Here is an 18,919-nt window from a genome sequence, read left to right on the forward strand (position 1 = left end):
GGTTCATCGCGAGGAAGCTCGTTGGTAATGCCGCCCTTACAATGAAACATGCGCCCAATATATAACTGCATCCATATGACATATTTGTAGCGCAAAAGGACGATCGTGGGACACAGAAAAAGTACACAACACAGGTGCTGCCCGTAGCGTCTGATTGTGTATACTTTGTGCTACACACTGTCATAGCTAGAACACCGTATACCGACTCGCCCAAGTTTCTATCCTTGTGAATATGACTGCATGCCCTAAAAATGTTTCTCGCAAACAAAAGCAGTTGCCGTTTACCTTCTGTTCTTTCTATCGATGCTTTGTTCCCATTCTACAGAATGCGTACTTACGTAGCATCAGATAGCGCAGTAATACGTACGGTCCAATTGTTCTAGCGGTAGCCCCGTTTCCCAAGAAAGCAAGTCTTCTCTGTGCACCACCACTTTCTCTTAAGCATTTTTTTCTGCAGTTTAGTGAGAGGCACTAGGGAAACAACAATCAGGAACTGCGCTTCACCACTGGCGACACAGTAAAAAAAGAAGAAGGGATACATGGCGAGCACAGAACGCGCGCACAAAACGCGAAAAAAAAAAAGCCCGATGCAATCGTCGCCGAGCTGGTAGAAGTGCGGAACGACTCGCATGAGCAAACACCTACACCGTAAATGAACTGCTCCACCTTCGTGAAAGCAAAAGACGCTCAGAAGCTGGTTTCACACGCACGCACGACACCAACAGATTGCCGTATTCCGAAGCGAGAAAACTGCGTCATGTGCTCAAGTGGTACCCTCCCGACAAGCAGCGCCCTCTGCCGCTAACAATTGGCTTTCATTGGAAACAGCGCCATCCTCGCCGATAGGGAAGCGCTCGTCACACTAGCCAGTATATTCTAGGTACTGTAGTTACGGTAATGAAGGACACCATGGTCCTTAGTTGTCACGTGAAAACGCCGTGACTGTTTTTCATAGAAAGGTATGGTGCGCAGTTTTACAAGCTTCCTCGCCGTGAGCCGGTTTGCTTGTTAACATCCATCGGCGTCTTTTAGACTGGCATAGCACGCATTACCTTCCACTTCAGAGATCTCAAATGCACCTAAGGTACTGACACTTCAATACATGTGTACGCAAGCCATTGCAGTAGCCTTCAAAGACATCAGCAACTTCAGCCAGCACGTCTTTTGGTTGTGCGCCTGGAAATTTCTACGGAAGGGAGCTGTGAAGCGGCTCATCTCTATATTAGTCTCTATGCCGCCTTTCACTTCTGATGTGGGCTTGCGCTAGGTCGTGTTTGTCATTCCTTAGCTCATGGTACTGTACTTACAGTCACAAAGGGGGGATTGGCCACGGCTCAGTAAGGGGAGCTAAAGGTAATCAATATACTCTATACAGGCTAATGGGAATGCTTAATGTAAAACGTCATTAAAAATAAAGAGCGGGAAAAAGTGGCAGTGAAGATCGTAACACTGAAAGAAAATGATGATACAGAGTGAATGGTGGATTTGGTTTGGTTTGTGGGGTTTAACATCCCAAAGCGACTCAGGCTACACAGGTCTTGTGGAGGACTCCGAAACTTTCGACCACCTAGGGTTCTTTAACGTGCACTGACATCGAACTGCACTCGGATGCCTTGCTTTTCGCCTCCACTGAAAGGCGGCCGCCGAGGCTGTGATTCGATCCCGAGAGAGGGCTGGAGTAACAGACCAAAAAGAAGGAAGTATTTGTTGACACCGGCCCGCCGACCTGGTCGCCTCGTGCGCATCACTCCTCATTTAGCCTGTAAAGGATAAAACTTCCGTCTACCTGCATACGATTACGACCTGCATTTTACATAATTTTGCATGCGACTTGATTCTAAAACTCGATTTCTGTTTCCGTCCTAGGCAAGGCTTTCTCCTGCGTTAAATTTTCTCTTAAATTAAGAGTGGTCGGTACAGTGACTCCAAATTACGTGCAAATTTTGGGCTGATGTCAATACTGTACACGCATCTACCAGAATTGTGAGTAATAGGTGTCATCTAGAGTCGGCTAAGTTAACATGTCTACGTTTAGATGTCAAGTGAATTTTAGGTTGATTCAAACAGCGCAAAATTTTCACTTAAGAGTCTTCATCCAGATTCCAAATACTGGAAATAAATGAAGTTGAACTGGTTTTTGTTGCTTTTATCTATACAACGCCATCAAGCACTGCACACTCGACCAGATTGCTAACTATGCAAAAGGTTGTTCTGCGTACATGAAATGAGCATTATTTCATTGCGGACACTGTCTCCCGTTAGGTTCGAACGCATTCGGACCCACCCAGTCACCGATATCTTCCACACGCTCATGAAATCGACTCTGTCCGACATCGTGGGGATATCCTATCCGATCATGTCCACATCACTTTGAAAATGGCGTCCTATCTGGGAGAACAATTATTGAACCAAATTCAGCATAACTTCGAAATCTAGCTCCGGAAGACCACCGCTCTCGGAAGCTATAATTTTCTACTTATTCATACCTATGAGCTCGTAAAGGGCTCATGGAGTAGCTGCTGTGGTGTTGAAATAGAGTGTGAGCGCAAGAACAATCTCACTTGTGAACTGTTATGAAAGTCCGAGCTTTTGTGCAATCCTAACTTCAAAATACTATTTTGAGAAACCATACACTCAATGCTGTATCAGATATACTATGGTTAGACGTTTAGGATGATTGTCGGGGGGACATGTAGGTCGCATCGCTATTTCTTCTGGCTAATGAGAATTGACAAGATTGGGTAGAACATCGCATTTAACTTCCTAAAGAGATATGAGCCATGGGCACAGCATAGACCTGTGATTGCTTTCGACAAATGGTGTTCGTGAACTGCACATATATGACACAGCACGCTGACGTTATTTTGTTTCACCTCCATCGAAACGCGGCCATCGCAATCGAGTTTCAACACGCGTCCTAGGTTCCATCAGAGAGGCGTCTTAAATTCATACCGAGAAAGCTACTACAAAGGGTACTAGGTGTTTCAAACTTCAGCACCTGGATGGTCCGTGCACTTCAGCGCTCCGGAACAAATATATTATCGCTCAGGCCGGCCTGTATGCGCAGATATCACTTCAGAAAACTTGATAGTCTTCAACAGGTCACAAAGACCTGTATATATATATACGTCCGCCGCTATGGTTGAGGGTGGCGCTAGTGAACGCTCTCAAGGTTCGTATACACACAACATTAATACCCAAGGAAGTAGCAGGGGGGACAGCGGCCGATGTAGCTTATTTGGAAGAGCACCGGACGCGATATTCGGAGGTCGTGGGTTCGGTCCCCACCATCGACACGTTGCCTTTCTTCTACTTTGTGTATAAATATCTTTCCCCTAAACAGTTTACATTATAATTTCTGTGATTATCCAAGTCATATTTAAAAAAAAAGACAAAATACAATCCCCAATGCTTTCCTTGGCCTCGCAGACTGTTGGCTTCTTTCTTATATATATATATATATATATATATATATATATATATATATATATATATATATATATATATATATATATATATATATATATACCGTAATTTTCTAAACGGCGACGAAGAGAACAGTGCAAAAGCGATGGAGGAGAAGACGATGAAGACACAAAAAAGCAGGGCGTTAAAAGAACTGCCATTACAACGAGGGAGAAGAAGAAGAAGAAGAACGGCCATGTTTCTGCTTGTTCTCCTTTACAATGGCGCAGTTGACTAACGGCAGGCCAGACCCAGACCTCCCCTTATCCGCTCCTCCTTCGTAGCGGCCGGGAAGTCACACCGCCGGCTCAATTGGTGCCTGGGACTTCTATCCCGGTTTAGAACGGCGTCCATGCCCCCTCGGCGGATTTGGCCCTTGCCCAATTTTCTGAAGCCCTCTCCACCCTTTGGGAGTTTTCCGCTTCTTTCACTGCAGCGATTGGTAACGCCTCGCTGTCCTCTGGGTGCCCAGTACAGGTGGTACCTCTTCCGGAGTTCCGTGGTTTTTCTGATGACGCCGAAGTGTGGGTTCAACTTGTCGACGCTGCTGCCCGGCGTTCTGCCTGGTCTCCCGCCACCACGCTCGCCGTCGCGGAAGACCGTCTCCGTGGTGCCGCTCGAGCCTGGCACCTGTACGAAAGACACCACTACACCACTTGGTTGGCCTGGACCACTGCCCGCCTTGCCGCCTTAACACCCTTGGCCAGTGCGTACGACGTCAAATTCACGACGATGAGATCGCGGCGCCAGTCTCCAGATGAGGACGTCGCCCTGTACATTTACGACAAGGCCCGTATTCTTCTGGCCTGCAGTATGTAGTGGCCTGCGTCCGCTTCTAAGCAATACATTGTCGACGGCATTCATGATGGCATCCATGCATCCACTATGACCACATTGGACACCAACAGTTTGCCCATCTTCGGCCACAGGGCGGCCGCCTCGCATTACACCGCCACTCGTCGAGGGGTTCTTGCTTCCGCCGGGACATTGGCAGCACCCTAGCATGCTGCCAGCCCATGCATAAACTTCCAGAACCATTCTCTTCATTTCTTGCCGGTGCATGTCGACGGCATCGGGAAGTTGGTTGACACCGGCGCACAGAAAACGGCATTGCTTCAACGCCACACACCTGTCCCGGTGAATCACTGGAGTAATGCCGAAAGTTGGGCGAGTTGGTTAACATTCATGATGGAAAATAGCGCGAAAGTACACGAAGGAGGAAAGGAAGTAAGACACGGCTTAGCGCTTGTCCGTGTCTTACTTCCTTCCGGCCTTCGTGTACTTTCGCGCTATTTTCCATCATGAATCACTGGACCTCGTCTCCACTGCAAGGATTGAGGGGAAGCGCCGTTCCCGTTGGTGCAGTCGATATCTGCATCCGCACTGAGGCTGTCAGCAAAGTCCTGGTGGGCATCCCGGTATTTGCGGAATAGCCTGCTGACCTCATCTTGGGTGGGGACAACCTCATGTCCGGGGGCAGGGCTCTGTCCATCAAAAACGGCGAAGTGCAGCTTCGCTCGTGCCGTACCGCCCTAGCCCACCCGTGGACGAGCATTCTGAAGGTGAGGCTAACCGCATGCAGCACCGACAGGAAGCGGTGCATCACCTGCAGAGAGGCTATGTTTCCCGAGAGCGGATAGGTGGAACAGCGAAGTGGTTTAACGTGATCGGTGGCTACAGCTTCATCAACGGCACCCACACAGGCGAGGACATTTTTGTCCACCGCACCGCGTTGCAACACTCCCGTAAACTTTTCCGCATCCGGAAAGGGCAGGAAGTTGAATACGAAGTAATTCTACGAGAAAAAGGCCTCACTGCGGCCAATGCCAGTGTGCTAGATGTGAAGTCCGCCCAGAAACGCTCCGCGTTTTTCGGGAAGAAACGAGCCCACGTCTACCGGCGTACTGAGTGAAGTTGTGCACGGCACGGCACGGTGCTTCCGGTGGAAACGGTGGCAGCAGCAACAAGTATTGCAGTGAAGCGTTTTTAGTTTTGGTCACCACTGCGGATATCTCACGAGGGCAGTTTCAGATCAGGGAAAACGATCGAATACTGCGCAAGGACAGGTAGTCAAAAAAAAGTAACTGGCATTGGAGAAACTTACAGGAGTATGACTGTCATCAAGACCTTAGCAGAACGGCCAAGTGGCAAGTGCCCAAAGAGTCCCGCACAGAGAGCAAGACGCCAATCGCTGAACCAACAATAATCAAAGATTATCGCTGCGAAAATCATCATGGCTACGCAGGAGGACAGCTCGAAAAAAAAAGAACGCCATGTGCAGCAGATGCGATGTCAGCGATGGGGTGGTGCTCCATTTAAGGACGAACGCAGTCGTGGCCAAATCTGATGTAGTGGGCGACGACGAAGTGAACAGTGCAGGAGCGAATATAGAGAAGATGATGAAGACAGAAAAAAGCAGGGCGCTCCGTTCTCATATATATATATATATATATATATATATATATATATATATATATATATATATATATATATATATATATTGTCGGCGTATCAGTCCCACCATGCCGGAATCTGAACGTGTACAGGTGCTCACAAAATAATTCGGAGCGCCGGACAGGCTGCCGCTCGCTGAAGGAGTGCGCCGACGGAAGAATACAGAGACTCACTGCGCGTGCGCGACCTCCCTTCCCTAGTGAACCTAGATTAGCGCTGCCTTGCTGCAGAAGGCTAGTGCTAGGGGCCTGTCAGTGCTGACAAGAGGTGGGCGGGGCGGTGTCTGTGACGCCATCTGCGTTTACGCGCTGTTCACCGTAATCTGTCACGTGCGGCTTATTTGCGATGTGTTTACCTCTGTATCTGCATTCGTTTCGCGAGAAATTCACTCTTTTTTTTTTCAATGGCTGGCATAGACATAAATGACAGCATAGGTTGTCATTTTTTGAACTCTTTAGCCGGGCGTAAGAAGCCCTACGCTTCTTGCGTTATTCTGTGATTTTCATTTTCTATCGCTAATAAGTCACCATTTTCACAAAATATCAGTGGTTCAATGCTTTGGGTTAAGGAGCGAGAATAAATGCTTTTCTTTTCACAATAATGAATAAGTGCCGTATGTCTATGCCCATATTTTATGCACATGAACTTCACGCTACCGGCTCTTATTATTCGTGTCGTGAGGTGTACGGTTATAATGCAAAAAACGTGTTTAGGGCATATTTGAGATATACAATCAATTTGATCAATGGGATAAATAAACCCAGTGTGATTTCTGTTAAGTATCTGCACAGTGCTCTCTACAGTATTTTTTCCACATTTAACTCGCATGTCCTACTCTCGATTAACATTGTCTCCTCATGAACAAAGGTAATAGCGCACAGGAATACACACAGTCGAGAAAAAGACGAAACAGGACACGCGCTGTCCCGTGTCGTTCTTTCTCGATTGTGTGTGCATTCCCTGCCCGCTATACCTTTCTTCAAGCTGCAATGCACCATCTAGCCCATCTTAAAGTTTTTGGTGTCTCCTCATACGAACAAGAGGCGCGATGAAAGCTAAGAAAACTCGCACATGGACAACAGCGAAGCGACTAGATACTGCAAATAATCAGTGCATAAATATCTGCGGACCACAATGCTACCCTTGAGCTATGATTGAAAACTTATATAGCGCATGAAATTACGTCCTGTGTGTGAAGGAGGAACTAGAAAATACCCTACCTAAATTGATGTATAAATGAATTTTATTGCCGCTAGCCCTCTCACTCCCGCTAACGGATCCGTCACGCCTCGATCAAAATGTTCCTTTTAGTCGCTATATAAAGTGAAGCTCGCAAAGTTTTTCAAATCACTAGAAATAAGGTTTCGCACGCCCAGCTAACGAATGATGTGGCCAGCAGTCCGATTGTAACCCATCCGCAGAGCTCCCAAAGATTGACGGAAAGCTTGGTTGTGTCACTCATTGGATTCAGACACAGGTCCCAACACGCCACGAACAATCAACCTGCGATTAGATATCACCGCGGCGAGCCTGCTACAGCAGCATATCACTGCACCATCTAGCCCTCCTATCATTCCGCTAAAAGGCCCCTAGCGCTAGCATTTAGGAGCAGGGAGAGCTAATCTAGGTTCACTAGGGAACTACGCTTCATGGATAGGGAACCAGCGCATGCGCAAGACGTGGCTCTAACCTTCCGCAGGCGCGCTTCGCCGGCGCCCGGCCGCCTTCGCGGCGCTCCGAATTATTCTGTGAGCACCTGTACACCATGTCTTGAAAGGAATCAAATCAATGGCTTATAACACTCTAGTTGCCCAGAATCCATCAAGTGTTGATTCCATTATTACGACCTGCCAATGCCTCGACCAGCTACATCCCTCCCGTTTGCAGCCCGGCGTCACTACAGTCCCGACATCTACTGACCTCGATCTACGAGCCATGATTCGAGCGATAATGTGCGAGGAGCCCCAAGCCTTCAGCCCTTTCTGCCGGCACGGGTGCGATCTTTCGTCTCCTCCTTCTAATGACGCCGACCTCCGCCACATCATTAAAGAAGAGTTGGCCACTATCAACCACCCTATAAACCACGAACACAGTCTGCCACAACCGCCTCCACCTTCACACGTCATGAATCTCAGAAAGCTGTTTTGTCGCATGACGAAAACTGCCGGAAGAATGTTGAGGAGGTGGTGGTGTACCACGTTTATTGGGATGGATATACTGCGAGTGGATACATTGTTACCAATAAGCTTACCTCACCCCGCAAACGCTACAAAATCGCTGTCTTCATGCACAGGAGTATCGAAATACTCATCTTGAGTGAAGGACGGATATAGGAGCTGCTCATTCAAAGTTGCGAAAGATATTTTTCAATTGTGGTTACGATGGGAACGAGAATTGTAAAAAATACCCACACTGCACAAAAAACGCACTGGCGTAAACGCAACACTATAGGACGGCAGTGAAACATTTGTTTTCTAAAAATCCAATAAAACCCCTAAATTATCTATTCACCATATGTTTATAATATTTTTGTAAGAATGATTACCTTTTGAACGTGAAAACATATTGTCACGTTTTTGTCACAAGGCCATAGAGACCAAGAGAGGATACAGGCGTCATAGTACAGAAATCAACTCAATATTGGGCTGACGTACGCCAACAAAAGAACTAAGCATCTCGGCGGCAGGGATAGCAACAAACGTGCTCGTCGACTTTCGAACTAAGACTTCCGTTTTCACGTGTCAGCGTTCGATTTAAAAGCTGCGAAGAAAGATCGAGAAAAAACCTCAAACGGTGACTAGTACAACCTAGAACATTGCAGAAATATACGCGAGTGGTCGGAATCCTTCAGAAACATCTCAGAGCATCTTGTGCGACAAATAAACTGATAAAGCTGCATCTCGCGACAACGAGCATAATCAAACAGGAAACAGAATTGATAGGCTCGCCAGAATTCGAGTGATAAAGCCCCATGCCGGCGGCTGTCGAAAAATAAACAAATACAGAGTATATTGGTTTGCCGTAATATTGTTACGAAGAAGAAGATAGGTAGTGGCGCGAGAGGAGCCCTCGCGTTAGGCCAACCATTAAATCATCTTTCACCCTATCGCCATGTTGTGCTGTCCTCTTCGCTTGTCACCATGTAACACTTTTGGTTGGAGGTACGGCGTACGTCATCCCCATCCTCGCTTTGGAGCATCGACGCCATCTGTAAGCCGGGACCGTCGACCGAGGGCCCAGGGACATCGCCGAGCAGCTTCGCTTCCGCCCTTCCAGCCCAGACCCGATCAGGTAACACCGCCCAGCCCCAAGCCCGGACCCGAAGACAAGGAGAAAGACAGACCATCCAGAAACGAGACGAAGGACCCGAAAGACCCGAATGACCCGAAGGAACCAATGGACATGAATACGCAACCCCCGCCCAAGCCGCCCGACATGACCTCGAGCTGTCGGTCCCATGGACTCTGGTGACGGATGGCTGAACAGCTCCAGGGGAGGCGGATTACCCACGCATCAGACATCGTGATAGCACGCAAGTCATTCACTCCTGTCTTTCCTTGAACATCCTCACCGTCACGACACCATCACTTTCAATCGGGACTATCGCTCGGTGGCCCGGGAAGTGTTACGAAGAAGAAGATAGGCAGTGGCGCGAGAGGAGCCCTCGTGCTAGGCCAACCAGTAAATCATTTTTCACCCTATCGCCATGTTGTGCTGTTCTCTTCGCTTGTCACCACTTAACAATATCTACAGGCGATTACGATATTCGCCAATGCGGTATTTCAATGAAATATTTAAGCGTTTTTGCGATCACTTGTGGAGAGGAATTTGAGCAATGCTTGTATCATATATATGCAACAAAAAACTGATTTTCTCACTAGCCAACGAGAATATTTCAGAAGATGTAGAAAGAAGAACCATGAGCTCTGCGCCGCTCTCTTCTGGCTACATTTGTTTCCTCACAAATTCTTTTTAGCTTGGGACTCTGTACGGGCTCTTCACGTTTTTTTTTCTCTTGGCTACACCAAGTGACCAACAGAGGTGCGGCTCAACCGTCGACCAGGTACATAACAGCTGCCCACTGCAACTGTTTTGTAACTGTTATATTTGGGCAACGGGAGAGCAGGCCATCTTTTATTTCTGGGAACGTTTGGACGCATTCACAATTTTGGGCTGTCCAGTTTGTTTATTGCGACTCACGTACACTATCTTGGATTTTAGAACCTTTAAGATTAAAAAAAAATTGTTTTTTATGCAACATCTTTGGCCAACATTTACTGTTCTGCAGTAGGTGGATGGCGTGCCCGGAATGCTAATAGCGTCTATGAAGACCTACTGGCTCTAAGAGACGGTGAGATGCTTTGCCTTTAGGCAATACCGAAAAAATGCGAAACGGAGACATTTTTGGTGCACCCCTTTTTGACGTACACAGTGGGCCGAGTTGTCGCGTGTGCACCGCTACCAAGTTTTTGAAGATACGGTAAATTTAATGCGCTGGAGCCGAGGGTCAGCATGCGAATGAAGGCTGTTCATCCTGCAGGCGCTTTACTTTACTCACGAGGATGAGGACACGATAAGAGGAGAACGCGAGCGATTAGGACAGACAAACGCTATAGAGTTCAATGGTATTACCTGAGGTTCGACATGGATTTCGACGATTTTAAGCTTCCTGAGTTCTGTAGCGAGCCGCAGTCCTTCGGTCAAACAATGCAGCGATGTAGGTGTTTCGAGAAAAAAGTGGATAAGGTCCAGCGAGAGTTCTTGCAGATGAAGATTTAGCAGGCTGAATATGACGACAGCAGCTAAGGACGTTGAACTGGGATCCAGTGCACAGTCACTTAGGCGCAGGCTGGTCAGCCACACATTGCCTTTCAGGCTGTCAAAGAGGACCATTTCGCAGCCCCGGTACCCACGCGGTGAAGACACAATCTGGAAAATATGCGTAGAAGCAGCACAGAATTAAGGTGCAGTGAGAATGCGAAGTTGATGCATATTATATCTTTAAAGGCTACAATTGTAGGCCTCATATAGGCCCAGCTTTATTAAAATTCATGTCGACGCTAGAACGCTAGGTGGTTGTAAGCAAAGTTGGAAAAGACATTAAATTTTGGGGGCACCAGAGCAGCGGGAAAAGCCGCGCTTACATTCCTTTTATTAATAGCCACAAGCGGCTTCATGGAATTGTGCTCACCTATTAAACCTGTTGGGAACTATGTGCAGAATAGCGGACAAAGCACTAATGTTCATTTGAAACAAAATTATCTATTTTTGTTATTTTTGATTTCACAAAAGCATTTCATACCATTAACCATAACGTTCTAAAACACCGGAATCTGGGAATTTGTGACACCCCTTTATCTCTAATACGCAGCTACCTTATTGATAGACTTCAGGTTGTTCAATATTCTAATGCTATTTCAAACCAAGCCGTTATTAAATGTGGTGTTCCCCAGGGGTCCCAAGATGAACCCCTGGGGAACACCACATTTAATAACCACAAACTAACTGCATACTCTATGCTGATGACACCACTATATTTACCAGTGATATCGATATTTAACTTAGGCGAAGATCTTCATCGTATTGGATTGTGGTGTGAAAAAAAAAATTACTTCAGAGTAATCCTCAGAAAACTAAATTCATAGTTTTTTATTTCACCAACAAAAATATATACATACCTCCACAGTTTCACTTTATTACTCATGTTATTTGTGCATCAGATAATGCCACATGTCTTGGAATTATGCTTAACACTAGCTTAAAGTTCGACACGCACAATAAATATATAACTTCTAAAATAGCTTTTGGAATTCGCGTATTAATTAGAACACGTCATTATTTTCAGCCGCATGTTCTTCACTCTCTTTATTATTCTTTCATACATAGACATCTCACTTACTGCTTATCCCCCATCGTGGGGAAATACAACACCCACCATTCGTACCTTCGTCATTTGCAAAATTCGTATAAACACAAACCATAACAAGATTTTAAGAACATAACAAACTACTTCTTCCAAAAATTCGTACTAATTATGCTGAGCAGTTAGTATTCCTTGCAGCGATACTCATCTGAATTTCATTACTCACTCACTTGAAATCACTACGCACATCACACTCATTTCATCATCATTGAAGAGCTATTTTACTGCATTAGCACTGTGCTCATTTTCCTTCTCCTTTTTCTTCTATTCTTTTTTTTTACCGCTGGTGATTAGTGTCCGAAATTTTTATGCCCTATCAACTCTCATGTTCTTTTATTTAGATTTTTTTCTGTATTACTGATAAGATTTCATTCCCTCCTCTGTCATTCCTTGACAATGGTATTGGTTACTTTGTTATCGTTTTTTAAAATTGTATTTATGTTTATACTGACGTGTTTTCATGCATCCCTTGTATTCTTTAAATTGTATTTTACGATTTAGATCCTTTGTGTGCACTTATCTTGTTTTGCTGTCTTATATTTGTGTTTTCCCTGTTGTACTGGTTCACAGGAGGCCCCCCTGACGGTTTTCACCTTGGGGCCTCCTTCTGCAAAAAATCATTCACATGCTTAATATGTAAAAAAAAAATACAGTGTACTAGAACAAAACAATTAGCATCACGGGGAGTACGCCTCAAATGTGCTGCTTAAGCAGGGTTTTAACCTGTCTCATATAGGTCGAATTTGTCGCTTAAGAAAAAAAAAAAACACGTGTATATATTGTGCTATCTCAACAGACACAAGAGTTAAAATAAACGTTTTAATAGCTGATTTGGCATCAAGTTTCACTAATCTTCCCATAACGGGAAGTATTTCTGCAACTTCATAAATTTTAATGCATTAGCATATCCTTTAAAACCTAATGCACTTATTGCTCTAGGGGTCGCTAGAACCCCAGAAAACTCTTGAATGAACGACGTACTTGACTGCAGAGTACGCAACAGTCACAGTTGTCTTCAATGGAACATTGGAATACCAACCAACGTATCCTGTGGCAGACTGCCAAGCGCGAGTCTTTCTGTAGTTGTATTCCAGTACTCTCTTTAGAAGTCAGAGCAACAAGTGTCGTGCGCTTTGACAAGAAGAACCTACCAGCCTTAATCCTAATTAATGTCACTAACTGTAAGCGCGATGCGTAATATACAGATTTCATATATATATATCGCGTTTTTACAACCTGTTCTCTCGCCTAGACTATACTGCCTAGAGGGCAAAAACAAAACTAATGCAAGTTTGTACCTGATTGCCTTTATTTTCACCTAGAGGCAGTAGTGGCTAGTTTGGAGGATCATAGCCAAGATTGCGGTTACTTGTCAACGCCCTTGATTGAGGGACAAGCAATATATCTGTCTTTGCGACCATGCTGTTACTGCTCGAGGTTTAAAACACAGGTTCACGATTTTTATGGCGTTGAACAGAAATACATTTTCCGGCTTCCATCCATTCCTAAATGAGACACTTGAGCGAACTAACTAATATTGTTGTTGTTCTAATTTTTATGAGCACTAACTACTTCCGCCAACTTCAGCTCAGACCTTGCTCAATTCTGCCTGCCGCGCTTCCTATTTGCCCGTACACCGGCACTCTTTAAACAGCTCACCTTACTGCCTAGTCGTCACAGAACATTTTGCAAAATTTTAACTACTGAAATACGTCAAGAATATTATCCTTGAACAAAAAAAAAAATGTGTACATCAGGGCTTCTATATCTGAACTCATCCCACTCAGGCTGATTATAGAAGCGAGAGCAATGGACATATATTGCGTGAATTGTTAACGCATTATGAAGCTTTGCAGATAAAAATGAAACCGCGCTTTCAAAACTTCGTTCTATTGTCGACTGTGCCTGTTCCTGTCGCTATAAACTTTGTCTCAACAAGCCCTGTGATAGATCTAAATGTAGTTCTCTCACCTCAACACATTCCACGCAGCGATGAACAGTGAGGATGTCTTGGAGAAAGATGGCAGCATGCTCGCGTATCAGTGCGTCATTGCAATATCCTTGGTGCATAATGCCCTCGAAGAAACAAATGGCCACTTTTTGAGGGGAAATCGCTACTGCTTCAGCCGCAGTCAGATACAGTAGTTCATTGACAGGTATCAGGTTCTTCAGTAGGTGGCATGTCTTTCCAGGGCCATCGGTGCAAAGCAAGGGTAATTTTAGACTGGATGCGCTGTACGGCGTTCGGATTTCCATCCGTCTAGGACTTTGTCCCGGCGTTGGATTGAGACGCTGATTATAATACTTCCGCAAAGCGCTGCGCAAGTCACAGTTTTCCATGCTGCCCTGCAAGAAAGCACACGGAAGCTACAACAGCAGCATGTACAATGTAAGCCATGCGCCCGGCTGCAACACTAATAGCCAAGTGTTTTACATCTAGTCATTTCGCCATTCAAGCCTCTTTCTAGAAATAACAGCTTGTGAAGAATGCTAGCATAGTTTAAAAAGAAAAAGATAACAACAAAGAAGTTTATGGATCAATGAAAAGGGTAGTTGGATTATCATGATAAAGAAGCGAATTTATAGAACAGCGGTATCGATTCAATATTTGCATAAATTCCCCTCTCCTTTTCGTTTCAATAAAGTTTTCATCATCATCATCATCATCATCATCATCATAGAGCCAGAACAAATGCCTTTGTTCCCTTTTCAAACAAGTGTCCCTTTTCCCAATTTCCGAAAGTCTATATGGGCAAAATGTACGGGAATGGGAACGCAAAAGCACCCTAGGAAATAGGAAGAAGCCTTTTCATCGGTGAGTGTGTGGGCTTCGCGCTTTCGTTTTCTGCTCCACCGCGCTTAATACCCAAAATATTAAAAACAAACATTAGGGGCATGCAGTTTACTGATTCATTAGGCACGATGCGTGAAATTTTAATGCCGAACGCCTTATTATTCGAAAGGCTATTTGTACCTGCCGTTCTTTCCTTTTTATTTCATACGCATTTTTCCTGAAGTGACACCATTAGTAGAAACCTCGTTTTCTCAACAATGTTTGCTGCTCAGGAGCAATGCAACGTTTTAAAATATTGTCGAAATTTTAAACATCGTATACAGGAATGGTTATTTTTCTTTTTAAGAGTTAGTATTTTGGCATTCTTTCTAAATTATCTAATAGAACAGTTCTTGTTAAAACTTGTAGAAGGATTACCGAATATCTTCCGCATGTTTCCACAGACCTAAATTCGTTTTTGTGTACCCAGCGCAAGGAAGGTAGCACTGTATTTGTCAACTACATCAAAGACAAGAACAATGAGACGCTATTCCGCTATCAGCGTGCAATGAACGTTCTTTGAACGTCATGGCTATGCAACACTGCAACACGAAACATTTTACAAGAAACTGGGGCAGCTACTTCAGTCGAAAATTGGGGCCGAAGTAAATATCCACGCAATTTGTTATGAAATATGGTGCGCAACCATTCACTGTGGACATTTCAAGGTAGACTAATACCATTTTCCTGCTCGTTTAGTATTCACTTGCTATACACGACGGAGGCTAACTTCAATAGGTGGATTTCACATGATGTCACCACACGGTAAGAAGACTGCTGGCAACCGTGGCAGTGAAGAGGGGGGCGTCGTCCGCCACTGTTTTGGTCGAGGCGACGGGCCGACGCTATCAACTTATTGCATGCCGAGTTCATGACAGACAAAATCGCAAAGCGCTCTTGTGATCCGACATGACCTGATAATAGAGTACTTGAAGATTCTAGCACACTGTTCACGCGCACCTACGTCAGTGATTCCGCTGCTTTGCTTAAATCAGTGAGCACCGCTTTCACAGTTCCGATCCTTCATGAACGACATTGTTTGTATTTGCCTAGGGAAAGCTTTTTAGCCACCCCCCTTGTGCTCAAGCATCCACTACGCAACACGTAATGCACTGAAATGCCGGAGGAATGTAAAGAAACAGGTTTAAGGGACTAATTTGCCCGGGTGCGAAGTAGGCACGAACAGGCGCCACGCTAATCGGTATTCCGATCATCTTAGTCCGATGTTTGTACTGCGCGCAGCGGTATGTCTGTTACCCACAGTCACATAGAAAAACTCGCAAGAGGTCATTGGTACGGTGATAAAGATAGAAGGTATTCATCGCTAGTGCTTTAGCGCGCTTAAGAGCTAACCGCACGAGGCGACAATTCGCCGCGACATGCCGCACGACGCCGTCGCGCGACGGGCTGAGAGCCGCCAAAGCGTTGCCGCTCAGTTTCTGGGTTTTTAGAAAATTTCGCGTGTCGCCCGAAAGTGGCTCGGGAGGCAGCCAATCGCTGAAGGCTTTCGGATGCTCAACTTCCGCTTTGGCTTTTTTTTTCCTTTTGCGTGTGAAGTTTGTTTTCCTAGTCCGGTTTGGGCGAAGAACCTGGTGCCTGCACGCGCTCACTTTGATCACAATTCAGTAAAAACTTGGAAGAGTAGTAAAAGAAAAAAAAAGCTAGGGTGGCTAGATATTGCTAATTTTCGAAACGAGCAGGAGAAAGTCACTGCTTGCAATGCAAGTCGGCATCGCAGTGTAGTAGCGCCCTGCTGCGCTCTGACCCTTCAAAATGCGAAGCGTTACAAGAAATTTCATCAATGTTTTATGGTACTTTTAGTGCTAATAACGGATATAGTCTCTGCACTCCCCTTGACCAAGTGACGAGGCGGCGGTAACAGAGCAACGCTGAAAACGCGCCTCTTTGTCGCTGAGCTCCGCCCCTCCGTGCGGTATGCACCAGCGACAACGACAGGTGTTGGCGACGGCGTCGCGCGACGGATCGCTAGGGGCTGTCGCCTCATGCGGTTACCGCTTTACAGCTACGCTGAATTAGCTTCGGCTTTTACACATAGCGAATGGTTCGTTTCCGAGGGTTGAAAGTAATGTTTATGAAGTTTGTGAGTGCAATCACCTGCTGAACATGAAACCGTCTGCATATTTTATCAGAGTGATGGAGATAGCCACAGAGCAGACATGGAGGAAAAAGAAAACAAGTGCATATAACGCCGCGCCCAACTCTAACAGCTAATTTGGACAACGCGCCCGCGCAAGGCTCTCCCCTCGTGCAGTGCTCTAGAGCGAGAAGTCCACCCTGTCGTCTGTTATTTCTCGTGCCGTGTGAATGCTACCGCGGACGGGCGGATCGCTCTTCAGAGGCGACCGTAAATTGACCACAGTATGATCAAGGAGACCCTATTTCGTCCATGCGCTTACATGGAAGGCATAGTTCCTACAGTGAAAAAGCGCTATGAAGACAAAACCAAATTGTGTGTTCATATTGAACTCCTACAACTTGAAAGGGATGAAATGTGCATTGATATAGAGTTTGTGTCGAAATTTGAGCTTTCAAACATGAAGGAAATTTTGGCTTAAGCTACCAGCTACGTTACCGCTAATATGTCGACCATCGGTTAGCACTGTGCCGAGTCTGCCTCTATGTTCAGTGTCCTAAAATACGGAAATATGCTCTTTCTGAGGCTGCGGATGTGTGTAATATTAAAAAAAGCAGTGAAGCTTATGCTTTCCCGATAGCCGTAGCATGTCATCGCAATTCGAAGTGCGGCTCTTTCGCAATCTTATGTGCGCAATCTCTGCTTCCGAGACGGAATGCACTAGTTTAGTATGCCATTCGATACTTTCACTGTCGCTAGTTTCGCACGTTTGCATGTGTGGTACGATATGCCTGCGGAGATGCCGCACACCACTGGTCTGAAATCTTTCACTCAGCTCAACATTTTTTCTTTACCCGACAGTAGACGCAGACGGCGCAATTCACCTTCATTGCAGCAAGTTATAGAGTTCACACCTTCATGGATCTCCCAACGCTCCCAACTACCCCAACCAAACGACAATGTGACGACGGCGACGGCTATGGCGGACCAGAAGCGGAAGCGGAAAAGTTTCATTTTTCCTGTCGTCTTAATTGCAGTGTGGATAGCAGCCGATACTGAACACGACCTATAGGAATTCGATGCGATGACTTATGTACTTCAGACAAATGCAGGATTCCAGCAAAAGTGAAACCGACACTGCACCTTTCGTTCAACAAAATATATAAAAGTTTTCGTGAAAGGAGTCAGCTGTATGTGATCTTATGGCGCATAAGCTAACGTGGATATCATGCGCCAAACACAAGGTTAGATGTTCTGTTATGTTAGGTCTGCAGATATGATATATAAATTTGAGTGACAATAGAGTAAAATGCATTTTCTTAAGTTCAAGTGATAGCCACGACTTTAAAATGTGATTAACTGTGAGCTCATCACCGAACATACAACTTTCTGGTTTGCCTTTTGTCGTCAGCAGGAGATTATGGGTGATGTTTTTGTGTCGTATGCGTAGATGACATAAAATAACTTCAATAAAACGTTCCTGACGTCGGCCTGATCTCTATTCTCCTACAATGGCCTTTACAGAATGCAACTCTTTCCTTGATTTTCTACAACAGGCTGCCACAAAAGCTTTTCTTTGCTGCTACTAACTTTATACAATTCATGTGTGGCACAGGTTTTATTTCATGGTTCTTGCTTATGCAGAACACATGTGTGGTCCCTCATTAGCATTAAATCCCAAAATGACAGGGACACCAGCAGAATGTAATATGTGTTTTGTGGCAAGACCTTTACTATGTTGTGCATTACGCTTCCTATCAGAGGTGAAACAATGTTTCTAGAGGTTAATGCAGTGATGACACTAAACAGTTTATTCAATAGGATTATTTCTGATGTTTTCATTCCTTACCCGCCCCACAGCGCCACAAACTACATAACATACCATCAGTAAAAACAGATTCACACTAAGGTAGTGTGACTGATTTCACTGCTTCGTCCTGTACTATCGCACTTCTGACATTCTTCAGTTTTTCAGTCATGTGTATAAATGCGGTGTAATTCTGGTGTTTTTTAGCATAGTGTTCCTGCAAAATAAGCTCATGTGATGTGTGCGTTCTCTGAAATTGTGTTAGTGTGAGTTCATAAACATCGAGAAAGAAATACCATGGTGGTAGCTGCTCACACATTGAGACAAAAGTAAATATTTCAC

The 18,919-nt window shown here is 45.2% G+C and overlaps 1 protein-coding gene across 3 annotated transcripts in view; it reads right to left on the minus strand.

Annotated features, from left to right (window-relative positions):
* LOC146193257 (uncharacterized) overlaps positions 1-18,919 on the minus strand; it is an 88,521-nt gene that overhangs the window by 48,144 nt on the left and 21,458 nt on the right. For all 3 annotated transcript variants that reach the window (XM_084602631.1, XM_084602632.1, XM_084602630.1), the window contains exons 2-3: positions 13,814-14,188; positions 10,552-10,848 (exon numbers count right to left, since the gene is read on the minus strand). In XM_084602631.1, the coding sequence (XP_084458757.1) occupies positions 10,552-10,848; positions 13,814-14,182 (666 nt within the window). In that variant the 5' untranslated portion in view covers positions 14,183-14,188. The remainder of the gene's footprint in view (positions 1-10,551; positions 10,849-13,813; positions 14,189-18,919) is intronic.

This window comes from Amblyomma maculatum, chromosome 4, assembly GCF_055883805.1.
Source record: "Amblyomma maculatum isolate TAMU_Amacu chromosome 4, ASM5588380v1, whole genome shotgun sequence".
NCBI lineage: Eukaryota > Metazoa > Arthropoda > Arachnida > Ixodida > Ixodidae > Amblyomma > Amblyomma maculatum.